This window comes from Cynara cardunculus, assembly GCF_001531365.2.
Source record: "Cynara cardunculus var. scolymus isolate 2C chromosome LG 8, CcrdV1, whole genome shotgun sequence".
Classification (NCBI taxonomy): Eukaryota; Viridiplantae; Streptophyta; class Magnoliopsida; order Asterales; family Asteraceae; genus Cynara; species Cynara cardunculus.
Genome location: NC_037535.1, coordinates 8021117 through 8035632, shown reverse-complemented (window position 1 = coordinate 8035632; position 14516 = coordinate 8021117). Strand labels below are relative to the sequence as shown.

Genomic DNA, 14516 nt, shown 5'->3' with positions numbered 1-14516 from the left:
TGAACAATGGGGATATGATCACAGAAAACCACAACAGCGATAGTAAAACAAATAGTATTTGTCTAAAACTAGAAGCTGGCAGTGGTAGAAATGGTACCATAGTTAAAGGCAACAAGAAGCAAATCCATAACCACGCATAGATGCATAGAAACAGATCTATTAAAAACAGTAGCCAACAACTCATAAACCACCAAGTAATTCCAGCCTTTAATCCAAAATAGTAGCAACTACTAAAGCCTTAAAAACAGATGTAAATCAAAAGCCCTAATTAGAGTCTGATAAATACAAAAAGGGTCCTAAACTAGTGGAGATCTCAATAAATAAATGAGGAAATAAAAACTGATGATAACACAGCAAGTCAGGTACAGGTTGCTCCCAAACAGCAGCATAAAAATATTGTAGCATAAAATAGAAGCCAGCTGTTGAGTGTTTGATTGACGTTTTTGTGGTTTTCCATTGTTAGGATGGTTCTCATATTCTAATCAACATATGGAGATGCATACTTGCTCTACAGTTCATTACATTAGTAGTGGTATCTTTTAGTTATCTGCTAGCATAGTGCAATCTTGTGATCATATTTATTTGACAAATGCAGATACCATGKTTGAAGGTGTGGGATCAAGGTGAAAGAGATCACTCTGTCTCCTTGTCTGGGGCTATTGTCTCTCTGGAATCTAGCACTCTGCGTCTTCCACTTGTTGACGGTGCAAAGGTATTTTATGTCCTGTGCCTTTAAAAAGATATAGAAATGTAAGGGGTATCATGTTGCAGCTTTGAAAGTTATTGGTAAGATTTTTTTACTTTTTACAGGCGGATGTCCAAAGATGCCATCTGCTCGGCAGTTGATGTCATGCAGGCAATGGCATCCTCGATATGCTCTTTAGTAACWAAGGTTTGTTGAAACCCCTTTCGTCTTTCTTGCAGTTGTATGAGGCTTTGTCAAACACCAGACAGACATTAGTCCTATCCAGTCTAATTTAGTCTGGTGTGTGTACCAAATGTTGTCTTAATGGACTAATTGTCACTTATTGACCGTCAAAGTAGGTTGAGAGGGAAACCAGTCAGTTGAGGCGGAAGTGGCTGCACAATTATCTCTTAACCCACTATGTTGCTTTGAAGTAATTCCTTTTTTGTTGTAGTGTTTATTCCAGGGATCTGTTTGATATCGTTCTTTTGTGGACAAGGAAAATAAAGGTTCTGCTAAGGTATATATTCTTGATCTTGTATGAGATAAAGCTACTAAACATCTTGATCTTGTATGAGATAAAGCTATTGCAAGTTGTTGCTTTAAGCATGAATTCCTTTTATCACAGAAGGTGTAAATTTAGTTGAATTCCGATAATGCATTGAAATAGAAGATGATGCATTGACAGAAGATGATGCATTGACGTTTTTAATTTTGGCAATTTACTTACTTCTCTTTTCTCTTTTGTCATGGTGACAGTMTCCTAGCAGATTCTGGCACTGAGCAGCTGGAGTTTATAACACTAAGTCAAAGGATAGGAGATCCAAAGTATCCACAGAAGGTATTGTTTCTATTATGTAAGAAAGAATTCATTATGAGTATGTATGTGTATGCTTTGTCTCATTATGACAGTATCCAAAGAATTCAAAGAATTCTGTCTCTACCACATCTTAAGAAAGAATTCATGTCAATTATGAAGTTGGAAAAGTAGCATGTATGTGTATGCTTTGTCTAATTATGTGGTACTTGGGCTATTGATCTTTGATCTGGCCTAATGTTGTACCATTATGAGACATTTTTCTTCTGTATGTTACCTTTCTTGTTATTCATCTTTATGTGTTTTCTTTGAYTGTCTTTCCCTTCATATTCTTAKGACTTTATGCTTACTTTGTGGTCTGTCATATAAGCTACTTCCTTCTGTTAAATTTTCGAGGCTGAGATTCTCTAATTGCGTCCTGTTCTGTGTTTGGCCATCCTATGTTTATTGCCTTCACAGTTCAGACCTCTACTCCTGGTACCTGATATAACCTAAACAAGGAACTCCAAAATTGTGTTAACTCCAAAATCGTGTGCAGTGTCGAGCCCTGTCTCATAACACATCCAAACTAACTAACCAACCATTTTTATTTATCTTTCCCTGTTAACCATTTTGTGCAAACCAACTCCCATTCAAAGACAAACATCAAGACTTGAAGGTAAGATWTTCGCATGAAATCTGGACAAACTATTCCTAGGCTAAACTGTAGCAATAGTAAATCACTCAAAAAGGTGCTTGTATCTTCAGGATAAGTAGGTGGTAATTATACAGCAGCAGATCAGATAGTGGCATATGGAGTTTGAAATAAATGAACATAAACCAAAACWGATTTGCAGCAAGCTATAATATCAGCTTATGCAAGCCCGACCGACGATCACAGTGTTGTTGTACAAGAAGCACAAGCTATCTAGAAATTTACCTTAGAGTCTGAACAGACCTGCATAAAATCAAACTAGGATTCAACATGAGAACAAGCAACATAAACCAAAACTAGGATTCAAAAGGCTTGTAGACTGCAGCTCCCTACAACTTTTCTGTGTTTATGATGTTAACTACAACTTAACGCCACAATAGCGTGAAGGATTATTAATCATGATTATATCTTCTTTTCATAGGTGTATGTAATTGTATTGCAAACACAAAGTACCCAGTTGGAAACTACAATGCACATGTTGTGGCTTATCCTGATGTGAACTGGCCCTATGTTTTAGAACAGTTTGTAACCTCTCTTGAGTTAAGCTTCAACCCATATGTGACCCAAGTATGTGATGGCACTTAGATTCTTATGTTTTGCTTTTGCATATTCCAGTTTTAATTTCTTTTAGTGAATGTAAATGAAGAAAGCTTGATCGCCCCTGTTTTTATTGATCTTTGTCGTTAATTGTGGACCTCTTTTTAGCCTACATATCATTAAGATGCAATGAAACCTTAAACTGTTCAAATGAGTAGATTTGGTTATTTAGAGGTGTATATATTATTCAAGGTTACTAGTTGTTTATTACCTACTTATCGCCTCTTACCGGGTAATAGGGGGTTAYCCGGTCAGAGATGTTGTTTACCAAGCCCCTCTTACCAGTTCATGATGCTGACCTGGTAAGCTAAGGGAGGAACTCTTACTCGTTCAGTGATTAGTGTTGACCCAGAACACACTCTTACCTGGTTAGCGCTTACCCAATTTGTGTTGGTAAACAGCCACTAACTTTGCAACCATGGGTTTTAAGCACCAAAATAATGCGTTTACAAAATGCAAAGCCAACGTTATGTACAAAAACTCCCTCCCCAACTTTTTTAAGGCCAAGGATCTTGTTGCGTCAAGGTTACCCTTCGATTGTTCCATTATGGTCCACAACCTTTACTTCTTGAGTTCTGATATGCATTCAAATTGCTCGTTTAATATTGGAGTTGAATTCAATACATCTTTCTTTACTGAAAAAGCAGAGTTGTGCATTGTCTAATAGCTTTCTGTTTTTGATTTATGGCTCTAGGTCAATGAGACTGCCTTGAACAAAGACCTGGACAACTCATGGGAGGTGCTTGCCGAACCAATACAAACAATATGTATCTGGTCTCACATTGAAATGGTCTCATTGCAGTACTGGAAAATTACAAACAACTTGTCTTATAAATTATATCTATAATTGGATGATGCATCTCACATTATAGTCATTTAGGACGCTTTTAGTGTTAATTATTATAGCCTATTAGGACACTTTTTTAGTATTACTTAGTTCATTTTATAGGACACTTTTTTAGTATTACTTAGTTCATTTTATAGGACACTTTTTTAGTATTACTTAGTTCATTTTATAGGACACTAGAATTTGTTTCATAATTATATAACTTATTGACACATATTTTGGTGCTATATAATTGTTTTAGCGACATTGAATTTTGTATTATAAAAGCATTTTTTGGGACGCCCATATTTGTTTTTAAATGTAAACATTTTGTGACAACATAAAATGTCCTATATTATAGTCTATTAGGACACTTTTTAGTGTTACTTAAACCATTTTATAGGACTATGGAATTTGTATCATAATCCTAGAGTTTTTTAGGACACTCAAATTTATCCCATTAACCTAATACAACACCTTTAGATGAGACACACACATTATTTGTCCTATAAACTTAAAAGTCCTATTAATTACCTTATTAGGACACTAATGAGGGTCCTATAAACCCCTTTTTGTTGTAGTGATCATGCATGGGGATGGGATAGGCCTTCACACTAGCGTCAGCCGACCACCTTGATCTCTCTAGTTAACCTAATATATCTTACTATTTTGACACAAGAATCAAAATGAAATGATCTCTAACCAGAATCATAATACCAATTGTTAGTTTCCCTAATATCATCATTGTCTTTTACGTTCTTATGTAGGACATCTAGATTGATGAAACAAATAGGATGTTTTCTTAGAGAGAAGGCAAGGGAACTTGAACCCATGACCTCTAAGCTATTAGCACCTAGAGGATGGGATCAAATCCAAAAAGCTAGATGCTCGATGGCCTAATAATAAGAATGATATGGATGTTGATGCTCCAGGATTATCGTCTAGATGCAAAACGAGCCTGCATGCCCTCGTGCAAAAAAAAATGTATATCGTAACCCAAAAAAACTAAGGGGTGTCTGGTCTGTTTCAAGGAATGGAAATGAGAATGTAACGGGAATGATGAGGAATGAAAATGGGAATGAGTCCCATCCCCCCTTCCTCCTCCTCTCAATTTTGTTGAGGAATGTTTCATTACCCCTATCTGGTAACGTCCCATTCCATTGCATAAAACCAGGCATCATAAGTGATTTTCATTTTCATTCCCCACACCCTGGCCCTTGTTACCTCCAACCAAGCATCCCCTGATATCATAATGGCATTGAAAACAGTCGAACACAATTTGCATTTCTTAGTTTTCATTATTATAGCTCTATCTCTAGAATCATAGTATAATTCAGAATGGGGTAGCCGATATACTTTTTAACTTTTTAATCAATGCAAGAAGTGCAAATAGAGAATTTAGGGTCATATTTTGTTTCTCCCACTATACGTCTACACCTAATGAATTTTCTCCTTGTTCCGGATGTAACTGACTCTATATCACATGTGTCTCAAAGAGTAATGTTTAGATTCGGTGATGGACCATAGGCTACATAAGTTGTTACCTGTATTCCGAACCTACCTACCCCAACCCATGGTGATAACTTAGCAGGTCTAACCTGGTGAAATTGTCATGTAGAAAAATGTACCGGGGGTTGCTTGATCATCCTCTACTCCCAGTTTAACAGGTATAACATAGTCAAATGAGAAAAAGAAGCCTTCAGAGTTCAGTCAATAACTAATTAGCATAGCATCAAGAGTAGGACCAATTATAGGATGTCCCAAATGTTTTTGCACTTAGAACCTGACTAATGCATAAGCTTTCATATATTGATCAAACCGAACTCAAACATTCTTTTAACTTTGAAACTCCATCAAAACCTATAAGAAACATTGAAATAATCAATGTAACACCTTTATATACCTATCATAACTATATCCACCGAACTTCAATCCATAATTTTGCATATAACGACTCAATTTTAAAAATTAAGCATAACAGTTTGACTTTTTCTTTTTGGAAAAAGTCAAATGTTTTGAACATAACCTTTAATCTATCATCAAAACATGCTTGAATGGAAATTTTCTTCTTCAATCCATCTAATAACATCTTAATGATACCAAGAAACAAACCATAACAAACATCTTAACATTTTCATGAAGATTTCAATATGTATGATAAGCATGTTTTGGGGGTTAGAATGTAAGCCAAGAGCCTCGGAAGAAATAAGAGTAAGTCACCGGATTAACTTATTTTGATGCTGGAAATTGTAAAAATTGTATAAAATCACTCGTAACTCGGATTTAGACGTGTAATATCAATATGGAACTGTTGAGAAGGATTTTACAATCCATATGTTTTGATTATGAGGTAGTTAGGGCTCTAAATAGGTCAAAAAAATGGGTTTTTGCAGAGCTGTCTGTTTTAGACTCAAATAGAAGATTTGTTTCTTTTAAACCCATGTATGAAAAGGTTCAAAGTCCATTTTTTATGAGTGGTTCTTGATGGTATGTATATTAAGATAAGTAAGTTGTCTAAATCTTTTGTTTAGGATGTTTGTATTGATGTGAGAACCGTGTGTGGATTGTTTAGGTAGCACAGCGGATAAGCAAGTTGGGCACCGGCGGGATCTCAACTAAATAGGCTAAGGTGAGTTTCAAGTAGATTTTAATGGGGTGCACGTCAAAGGTAATTACCTGTATATGATTTATTTTGTTGGAAGTGTTTTTGTAATTAAAGTAGAAAATGCATGATTTTAAATGATGTTATGAAATGAAGGTATTGATGGTTATACAAAGTGACTTTATACATATTAAGTATGCATTGTTTCTTTGATAAAGTATGTAGGAAATACTTTGGTAACTTGGAAAGATATGTATTTTTTTTAAATAAACATGCTTTGTAACCAAAGGAGGAAATCTTACATTGCATAAATGGGGCATTGTGAGTTATTTATTTACTCACTGACATGAGAATGGTAGATTTGGATTTGGCGACTTAGGGTCACCCGCCTTTGTTGCGTTTGTATTGGGGCCGCTCCCTTTACAGTTAAATGGGTTGCTTCCACTGGTAATGTATTGGAGTACCGTGCATGGATATATGTGATAGGTATTCGGCTAATAGGTATAGTGTCAGGTGGACACATTGCGCAATGGTGATTAAACCGAAATTAGCCTAACGGATAAGTGGAATGCTGGGTAGTGCTCCTCCACTGATTCCGGTTGTTATGGGTCACCCCCATACTGTGTGGTATTTATAGAACTTTGTAAATATTGATTGACTGCAAACTTATAATGTTTAGGATGAATTTAACATTTGTTTGACACGTCACATCAATCATATGTAAGTCATGCATTTTTGTTTGATAGTATAAATTACTTATTACTTGAAATATTGTATTGTGAAAACTCTTGAATTCACTAGACATGTAGCCTGATTTGTTTTGTTTGTCGACGTCCATCTCAGGAACTGGTTCAAGTGGTTGTGCTAGCAACATTCTTGGTTATTATAAAGCTAGCAGGTAAATTCATTAGATGATGCAATGCTTGGGACTTTTAAAAGATTAATCTAGTTTGGGAGAATGTATTTTTGGGAGAATATGAATTAGTATTATACCTTATAAATAGTCGTCTTTATAAAGACGAGTTAGGGTGCATTTGGTATGCAGACTACATGGGACGAGACGAGACAAAAAAAAATCTCATGTTTGACATGTCATGGACAAAAAAAAGCATAGGACAAGGTGGAACTACTTTTAATTTTAGTGGGACAAATCTTGAGATTTTTTGTTCCACCAAAAACGGTGGAACAACCTTGGACAAATTACAAAATTACTTTTATACCCTCTCAAATAAACCTAAACCTAAAACAAATCCATCGTCTCCATTGACAGGTATGGTTTCAAAGCTCCCGGCCACTGTCTTCCATCATATTCTCTCGGCCATATCCTTCAATTGATTGCTTCAATCTTTCTCACCCTGTCTTCCATCATCTCTTTCGGCCATATTCTTCAATCGATTGCTTCAATCAACAGGTACGGTTTCATCGATTGCTTCAATCTTTCTCACCCTATTTTCAATCGATTGCTTCAATCTTTCTCACCATGTCTTCCATCATATCTTCCGGCCATATTCTCCAATCGATTGCTTCAATCGACAAGTACGGTTTCATCGATTGCTTCAATTTTCTCACCCTATTTTCAATCGATTGCTTCAATCTTTCTCACCCTGTCTTCCATCATCTCTGTCGGTCATATTCTTCAATCGATTGCTCCAATTGACAGGTACGGTTTCATCGATTGCTTCAATCTTTCTCACCCTGTTTTCCCTGTTTTCTTCTTCTTGGCGAGCAACGTATTCTCGGTATCAAGAGGATAAAGCTTCTTTTGATTTTGATTTGGTTTTAATTTTTACATTTTGTCCGGTAAAGATTAATATCTTCCTGTTGATCCAGGTATAGTAGTTTACACTTGGAATCCTTATTGACACGATTGAGAATGTTAATGTTCATAGAATTTAGTAGTTTTGTGTTTATAGCGTTTGATGCTTACTTCTTAATGTCGCAGAATCTGAAGAGGAGTCAATGGTGGTACCCAACATTCAGCTAGCCATGTGGGTATGTTCATGTATCTAATTGGAAGTGGTACTACTTTGAAGTTTGTAGTTGTAAGTTCTATCCTTGAGAATCAATGTTTGGTTTTAAATTGGTGTCCATGGCTAGTTTCTTCATTTCTGATCCTCAATCTGTGTAGTCTTTCAAGATTCGGGTTGGAGTTGGTCAAATGGCCAACCACTTTCTGTTTCAGAGTTTCTCATTATGTCAATGTGTTGTCTTCAAGTGTTCTTCCACCATTGAAGGGACGATTTGATTCAAGGTTTTGATGATTTAGGATTTGTTTGGGTTATTTATTTAGGGTTTGTATTACACTATCAAAGATATATGATTTTGTCAAATACAATCTATTGATGAAATGCCTAATAGATATGTGTTGGAATATTTTTAAATTATGTACATTTTTACAATGGTTGTGTTAAGTGTATATAATTTTGAAAATAGTATAAATATCATAGATGTAAATATTTAAATATATTATGGTTTGATTTGTGTCATTTACAATCATTATATGATGCAAAATAACATTAAACAGCATTTAGGGGCAATCTAGTCATTTTAACAGTTTTATCCGGTCCTGTTTAGTCGTACCAAACATAGGACAGACGATTTAATCCTGTCCTGTCTCATCCAGTCTGCGCACCAAACGCTACCTTATTAATCATGGCTTTTGTATGGTCATTCATTTTGCAATCATTACTTTTGCAAATGCTTACGGGTTTAAAAAAATGGCAAAACATGACTTTTCGAACGGGTCATGCCGAATTTTTGCCAGAAATTTATAATCTAAGTATAGGGCGTTACAAGTTTGTATAATTACAGCAACTACGTTATGTGAATTTGTACTTTTTAAGAAACAATTATTACGTTTATCATGTTAGAATACTTTGCATGAATGAAATTCCATGGTCATAATTGCTGATCTCTCATTGGTATTATATATGTAGGAAGAGACTCACGAAGGTAATAGCCAAGAGAAACAAGAGGCATAGAAAATTTTATGCCCGCAGGCTGCAACTGTTAACTGACCTTTATGCCTTCAGTGTACAACACAAGAACATCTCAGAAGTAAAGACAAATTACAATGAAAATAGGAGACAGGTCAGTATGTAGTTATATTTTCATTGATTAATACTCGAGCACAAATAAAATTTTCAAGTTAGATATGAGAGAGAAGGTAAAAGCTTCTAATTGCCAATTTGTCTTTCCTGTAATAATCATGTTTTAAATTTGCCGAAAAACCATGCAAAAACACTTTTTAGTGTGATCATTTGAGGACATTTGCACTTAACTCGTAAATAATAGGCTTGCAGTCTTGGTTTTAAAAAGCACGATGTGGTTCGAGGCGGTAAGGGTCCTGGAAGCCGATGCATGATGCGCCTAGTAATCAAAAAGTACTTATAAATTATTTCTACATATCAATTTCTACCTTAAAAATACTTACATATCAAAATACTTCATTTATAACATAAAGTAGTTAAAAAAGTGGCATTAAAATCTTAAAAAGTTCGTGAATCGGAATAACAAAACACACAAACCACGATCGTGAAGAACACAAGTAAATGTCTAATAGTTCGTGAATCGGAATAACAAAACACACAAACCACGATCGTGAAGAACACAAGTAAATGTCTAATAGTTCGTGAATCGGAATAACAAAACACACAAACTACTTCTGCTTCTATTCTATTCTATTAGGTCACGACTCAACGTATATGTTCTTAATCTAATATGTGACTTGAGACTTGAGAGGGGCTTCTATTTTATTAGGTCATTATTACGTTCTATTTTAATCTACAAAAAGCCCAACTAAAAACCTCTAAAAAATGAAAAAAAAGCCCAAATATGAAACATACAGGATGCACCGATGCATGCATCGTGTGATGCAGAGGAGAGCATCATGGAATCGCTTCGCATCAACCCCTCTGATGCGTTACCTCCGGTGCATCACTCATCAAAGCGCATTATGCGCGCATTTTTAAACCAAGCTTGCAGTATTAGAATGTGTTAAGTAAGGATCTACACCTTTGTTGCTCTTTTTCCTATGTGAGATCTTTAATACTTGGGAAAACAACATAAAAGGGCGAAAATTCAAGATATCACAGGAGTGTCATCTTTTTGCCCCAATACCCATATGCTAAGGTGAACTTTCAAGACTGATGTCTACTTTGCATTGTAAACTTTGAAGATGAGCTTCAAGAAGGCACCATAAATAGTTGGGAACTTAAGAAAACAACAAGGGCATCCTCTTATTCTTACAATGCCCACGGGTGAATACCATGACACCTTCAGCTTTGAGAAGTTCAAAGATAGATAAGTTAATAGCGTTAAATGCCATTCTACTAGATGTCATACTTACTAAATTTAAATGCACTGCTAGATTTCTTGGGAAAATATGCAAAGTAAACTGGTTACCATCATAGCAAAGCAAGAAGATGAAACAATTAAAGGAGTCTATAAGGTATAGGTCAAAAAGGGTTTATAATAATTTCAGAAGCAATTGAAACATGAGATACTAACTACACACATACCAGGTCAAGTTCAGTATCTTCAGCCATCTGAATAGCAGCAGTTTTAGATGCTACACCAACCTAGTAAAACACTCCAATCAGTCCCAACATAGAAACATAAAACACAGATGTTAAAAGGAAGTGATTCAGAAACACTCACCATATTTTGTTCCTCATCAATAAGCCTCACAGTACTTTGACCTATTTTGAACCAACAAACAGCAGAAAAGAAAGAACACTTCATACTTGTAGAAAAAAGGGTGCAAACTAATTCTAGTTCAGATGCTCATTCACATAGGTATAATCCTGCTTATAAGCATTTCAAACAAGTGTTTCTAACATATGTGCTAAAACTTAAGGCTTATGCTTATACATACGGTTTTTAGAGCATATATATGACCAAGAAACTGCTTATATAAATTTCAATAATGCGTAATAGGTAGCACTTGGGGGAGAAATTAATTAACGATTTTCGTTTGGGATTTTGCAAGTATGTTGGTAATCTCTCAGCAGGTTATTTAAAATTCAGTCGTCTTCATGCATGACTCGCGATCGAAAATCGTAGCAATACCTAATATTGGAGATATCAAGGGGTGGGTCGTCATCATAACTGTTCTGCTTAGGCCGCCTACTATCCCCTTGTCGAGAATAACCGTACCGGCAGGTGATGCTGCAACCGCGTGAGATGAAGGAATTAGGGAAGTCAAGGCGGAAATGGAAGAGTTTTGATTGAAATGAGAGAGAGAAATTGGTTGTTTAAAGGAGAGCATTGAATTTCTGCAACACCACCACTGGTTCAGGCTAAACACATTTTCACATTCGCATGAAACTCATCGTGATTCACTAGTAAACAAGCTGAAACATACAACAATTATACATCAACTTATTGACTTATAGTATTGGTAATAATAAGCGTGTGTGTTTGGGTAAATAATTTAACAAAAAGTGTTTAAATAAATTAAAATATTTTAAGTTAATAAATATTTTTGAAAAGAAAAGAAAAATTAAGTAAATATATATAATATTTGAAGACAAGAAAAGTAAAAAAAAAAATAATATGTGAATATAATTACAAAAGGAGAAGAACAGTACCAACTCAACTAACTATTTCTAATTATTTTTTATTTAGAATTACAACAGACCACAAACACTAAACGCTTCAACTTAATCAACTTCTTCGATCTTGGGTCCAGCAGCACCACCGTCTTCACCCATCGGCCCTTCACCCCCTTGATACATCTTCCCGATGATGGGGTTGCAAACTCCTTCCAGTTCCTTCAATTTATCCTCTAGTTCATCCACCTCCGCCAGCTGATTCTTCTCCAGCCACTCCAACCCTTCCTCCACCGCCTTCTCGATCTTCTTCTTCTCCTCCGCCTCCAACTTCGCCGCAAACTTCTCATCCCTCACCGTATTCCTCATGTTGTATGCGTAATTCTCCACCGCATTTCTCGCCTCCACCTTCTTTTTCACCTCTTCATCCTCCGCCTTGTACCGCTCTGCTTCCTGAACCAGCCTTTCGATCTCATCTTTGCTTAATCTCCCTTTATCATTTGTGATCGTGATCTTGTTCTTCACTCCCGCGGTTTTGTCCTCCGCCGAAACATTCAATATCCCATTTGCGTCGATATCGAAGGCCACGTTGATCTGTGGAACGCCTCTCGGAGCAGGAGGGATTCCGGTCAGCTCGAATTTTCCGAGGAGGTTGTTATCTCTGGTTCTTGCTCGTTCTCCTTCGTAGACCTGGATCAAAACACCCGGCTGATTATCTGAATACGTCGAGAAAATCTGCTCCTTCTTCGTCGGAATGGTAGTGTTTCTCGGGATTAAAACAGTCATGACACCGCCTGCGGTTTCTAGGCCGAGGCTCAAAGGGGTGACGTCGAGGAGGAGGAGGTCTTGGACTTTCTCGTCTCCTTCTCCGGTGAGAATCGCCGCCTGTACAGCTGCGCCGTACGCCACCGCTTCATCCGGGTTTATGCTCTTGCAAAGCTCCTTCCCGTTGAAAAAATCGACAAGAAGTTGCTGCACTTTTGGGATTCTGGTGGAGCCACCGACGAGAACCACCTCATGAACGGAAGCCTTATCGATTTTTGCATCATTCAAACATTTCTCAACAGGATCCATACATTTCCTGAACATATCCATGCATAATTCTTCAAATCTAGCTCGAGTGATGGTCGCATAGAAATCAATTCCCTCAAACAGAGAATCAACTTCTATGGTGGTCTGTGAGGACGACGATAACGTCCTCTTCGCCCGCTCACACGCCGTCCTCAGCCGCCGCAACGCCCTAGCGTTGCCACTGATATCCTTCTTGTGCTTCCTTCGAAACTCCGTCACGAAATGATTCACCAGACGATTATCAAAGTCTTCTCCGCCCAAATGGGTGTCTCCGGCGGTGGACTTCACTTCGAAAATCCCTTCTTCGATCGTCAACAACGACACATCAAACGTTCCACCACCCAAATCAAAAATCAAAACATTCTGCTCACCTCTCCGTTGCGATTTTTTGTCCAATCCATACGCAATCGCCGCCGCCGTCGGCTCGTTGATAATCCTCATAACATTCATCCCAGAAATTGCTCCAGCGTCCTTCGTAGCTTGCCTCTGCGAATCATTGAAATACGCTGGAACAGTCACGACGGCGTTCTTAATCGGTTGAGATAAAAAAGCCTCCGCCGTCTCCTTCATCTTCACCAACACCATAGACGAGATCTCCTCTGGAGCAAACTGCTTCTCTTCTCCTTTATAACTAACAACAATCATCGGTTTATCACCAGGGCCGGAGATAACTTTAAACGGCCACAGCTTCATGTCGCTTTGAACCGAAGGATCAGTGAAGCGCCGGCCAATCAAACGTTTAGCGTCGAAGACGGTGTTTTGTGGGTTCATGGCAACCTGGTTCTTGGCGGCATCGCCGATCAGACGTTCAGTATCAGTGAAGGCGACATAAGAAGGGGTGGTGCGGTTGCCTTGGTCGTTGGGAATGATCTCCACACGGTCGTTCTGCCACACACCGACACAACTGTAGGTTGTACCAAGGTCTATTCCGATTGCCTTTTCTTGCTTGGCAGCCATTGATGAACTGAAAAAAGCTTTGAAAACAGTTTACAGATCACACAGAATATTGTCTTTTTCGTTGAAAATTTGTGGGTTTGTTCTTGCTTTTCGTTTGCAGTTGAAATTTCAGATGGGTTTCTGAAGATGGCATTTGGGAATTTATAGGTGAGATCAAGAAAAGGTCCGAGAGAATTCGAGAGTAGCAGAGGAAGTGTGGAGAAGGATACAAGATCATTCTGGAGGCGGGAACTATTAAATGACAAAAGTAACCTTCTATCATATGGTTGACTTTGTGTTTGTGTAGGGGTATTTTCTGGGATTTTAAGAGATACGGTCATCATGGGTATGTATTTAGGTACCGACCAAAGCTGAGATGAGAATACGAGATGGTTCTGGAGGCTGACACGAAGATTGATATTACCAAATAACCCTTTTGCTTGTGTGGAATTTACTACTTTGGGATTGTTTACATGGAAAAATGTTGATGAGGTGGCAGAGTTGCGTATGAGTGTAATCACACGTGGAATATCTGAAAAAATCTACGCCCTACTAGTGCTAGATCACCCTCGTTATTATTAATCCATAAAATAACCAAATAAAGTTTAAAAAATCACAGATTCTTATATTTAATTATGACGTGGCTTTAAATATATTAAGATGATATTAATACTGTAAGATATATTTTGATTTTAATATTTTATTTTATTATGTATTTTTATTAATATTATAATAA

At 37.1% G+C, this 14516-nt stretch overlaps 2 protein-coding genes across 9 annotated transcripts; one reads left to right on the top strand and one right to left on the bottom strand.

The window, feature by feature from the left end:
* Positions 1–471: 471 nt before the first annotated feature.
* Positions 472–14284, top strand: LOC112517424 (QWRF motif-containing protein 9-like). Of its 8 annotated transcripts, XM_025124852.1 has the most exons (9): positions 472–726; positions 811–892; positions 1140–1205; positions 1445–1526; positions 3488–3583; positions 6192–6248; positions 7065–7119; positions 8164–8263; positions 9158–9808. In XM_025124852.1, the coding sequence occupies exons 1-3, from the start codon at positions 590–592 to the stop codon at positions 1161–1163; spliced, it is 243 nt and encodes an 80-aa protein (XP_024980620.1). In that variant the 5' UTR covers positions 472–589; the 3' UTR covers positions 1164–1205; positions 1445–1526; positions 3488–3583; positions 6192–6248; positions 7065–7119; positions 8164–8263; positions 9158–9808. The 8 variants fall into 8 exon arrangements, 1 of the variants encoding a protein (XP_024980620.1); XR_003069670.1 differs by lacking the exons at positions 472–726; positions 811–892; positions 1140–1205; ... (2 more) ...; positions 6192–6248; positions 7065–7119 and adding exons at positions 7493–7881; positions 13949–14284 and having other exon boundaries at positions 9158–9311; XR_003069672.1 differs by lacking the exons at positions 472–726; positions 811–892; positions 1140–1205; ... (2 more) ...; positions 6192–6248; positions 7065–7119 and adding exons at positions 7493–7881; positions 8028–8051.
* LOC112517423 (heat shock 70 kDa protein) lies at positions 11791–13975 on the bottom strand. Its single transcript, XM_025124851.1, has one exon. The coding sequence runs from the start codon at positions 13799–13801 to the stop codon at positions 11885–11887; it is 1917 nt and encodes a 638-aa protein (XP_024980619.1). The 5' UTR covers positions 13802–13975; the 3' UTR covers positions 11791–11884.
* Positions 14285–14516: the final 232 nt, after the last annotated feature.

Bases quoted from the DNA above. Each gene is read 5' to 3' on its own strand.
- LOC112517423 (XM_025124851.1), bottom strand. From the start codon at position 13,801: ATGGCTGCCAAGCAAGAAAAGGCAATCGGAATAGACCTTGGTACAACC.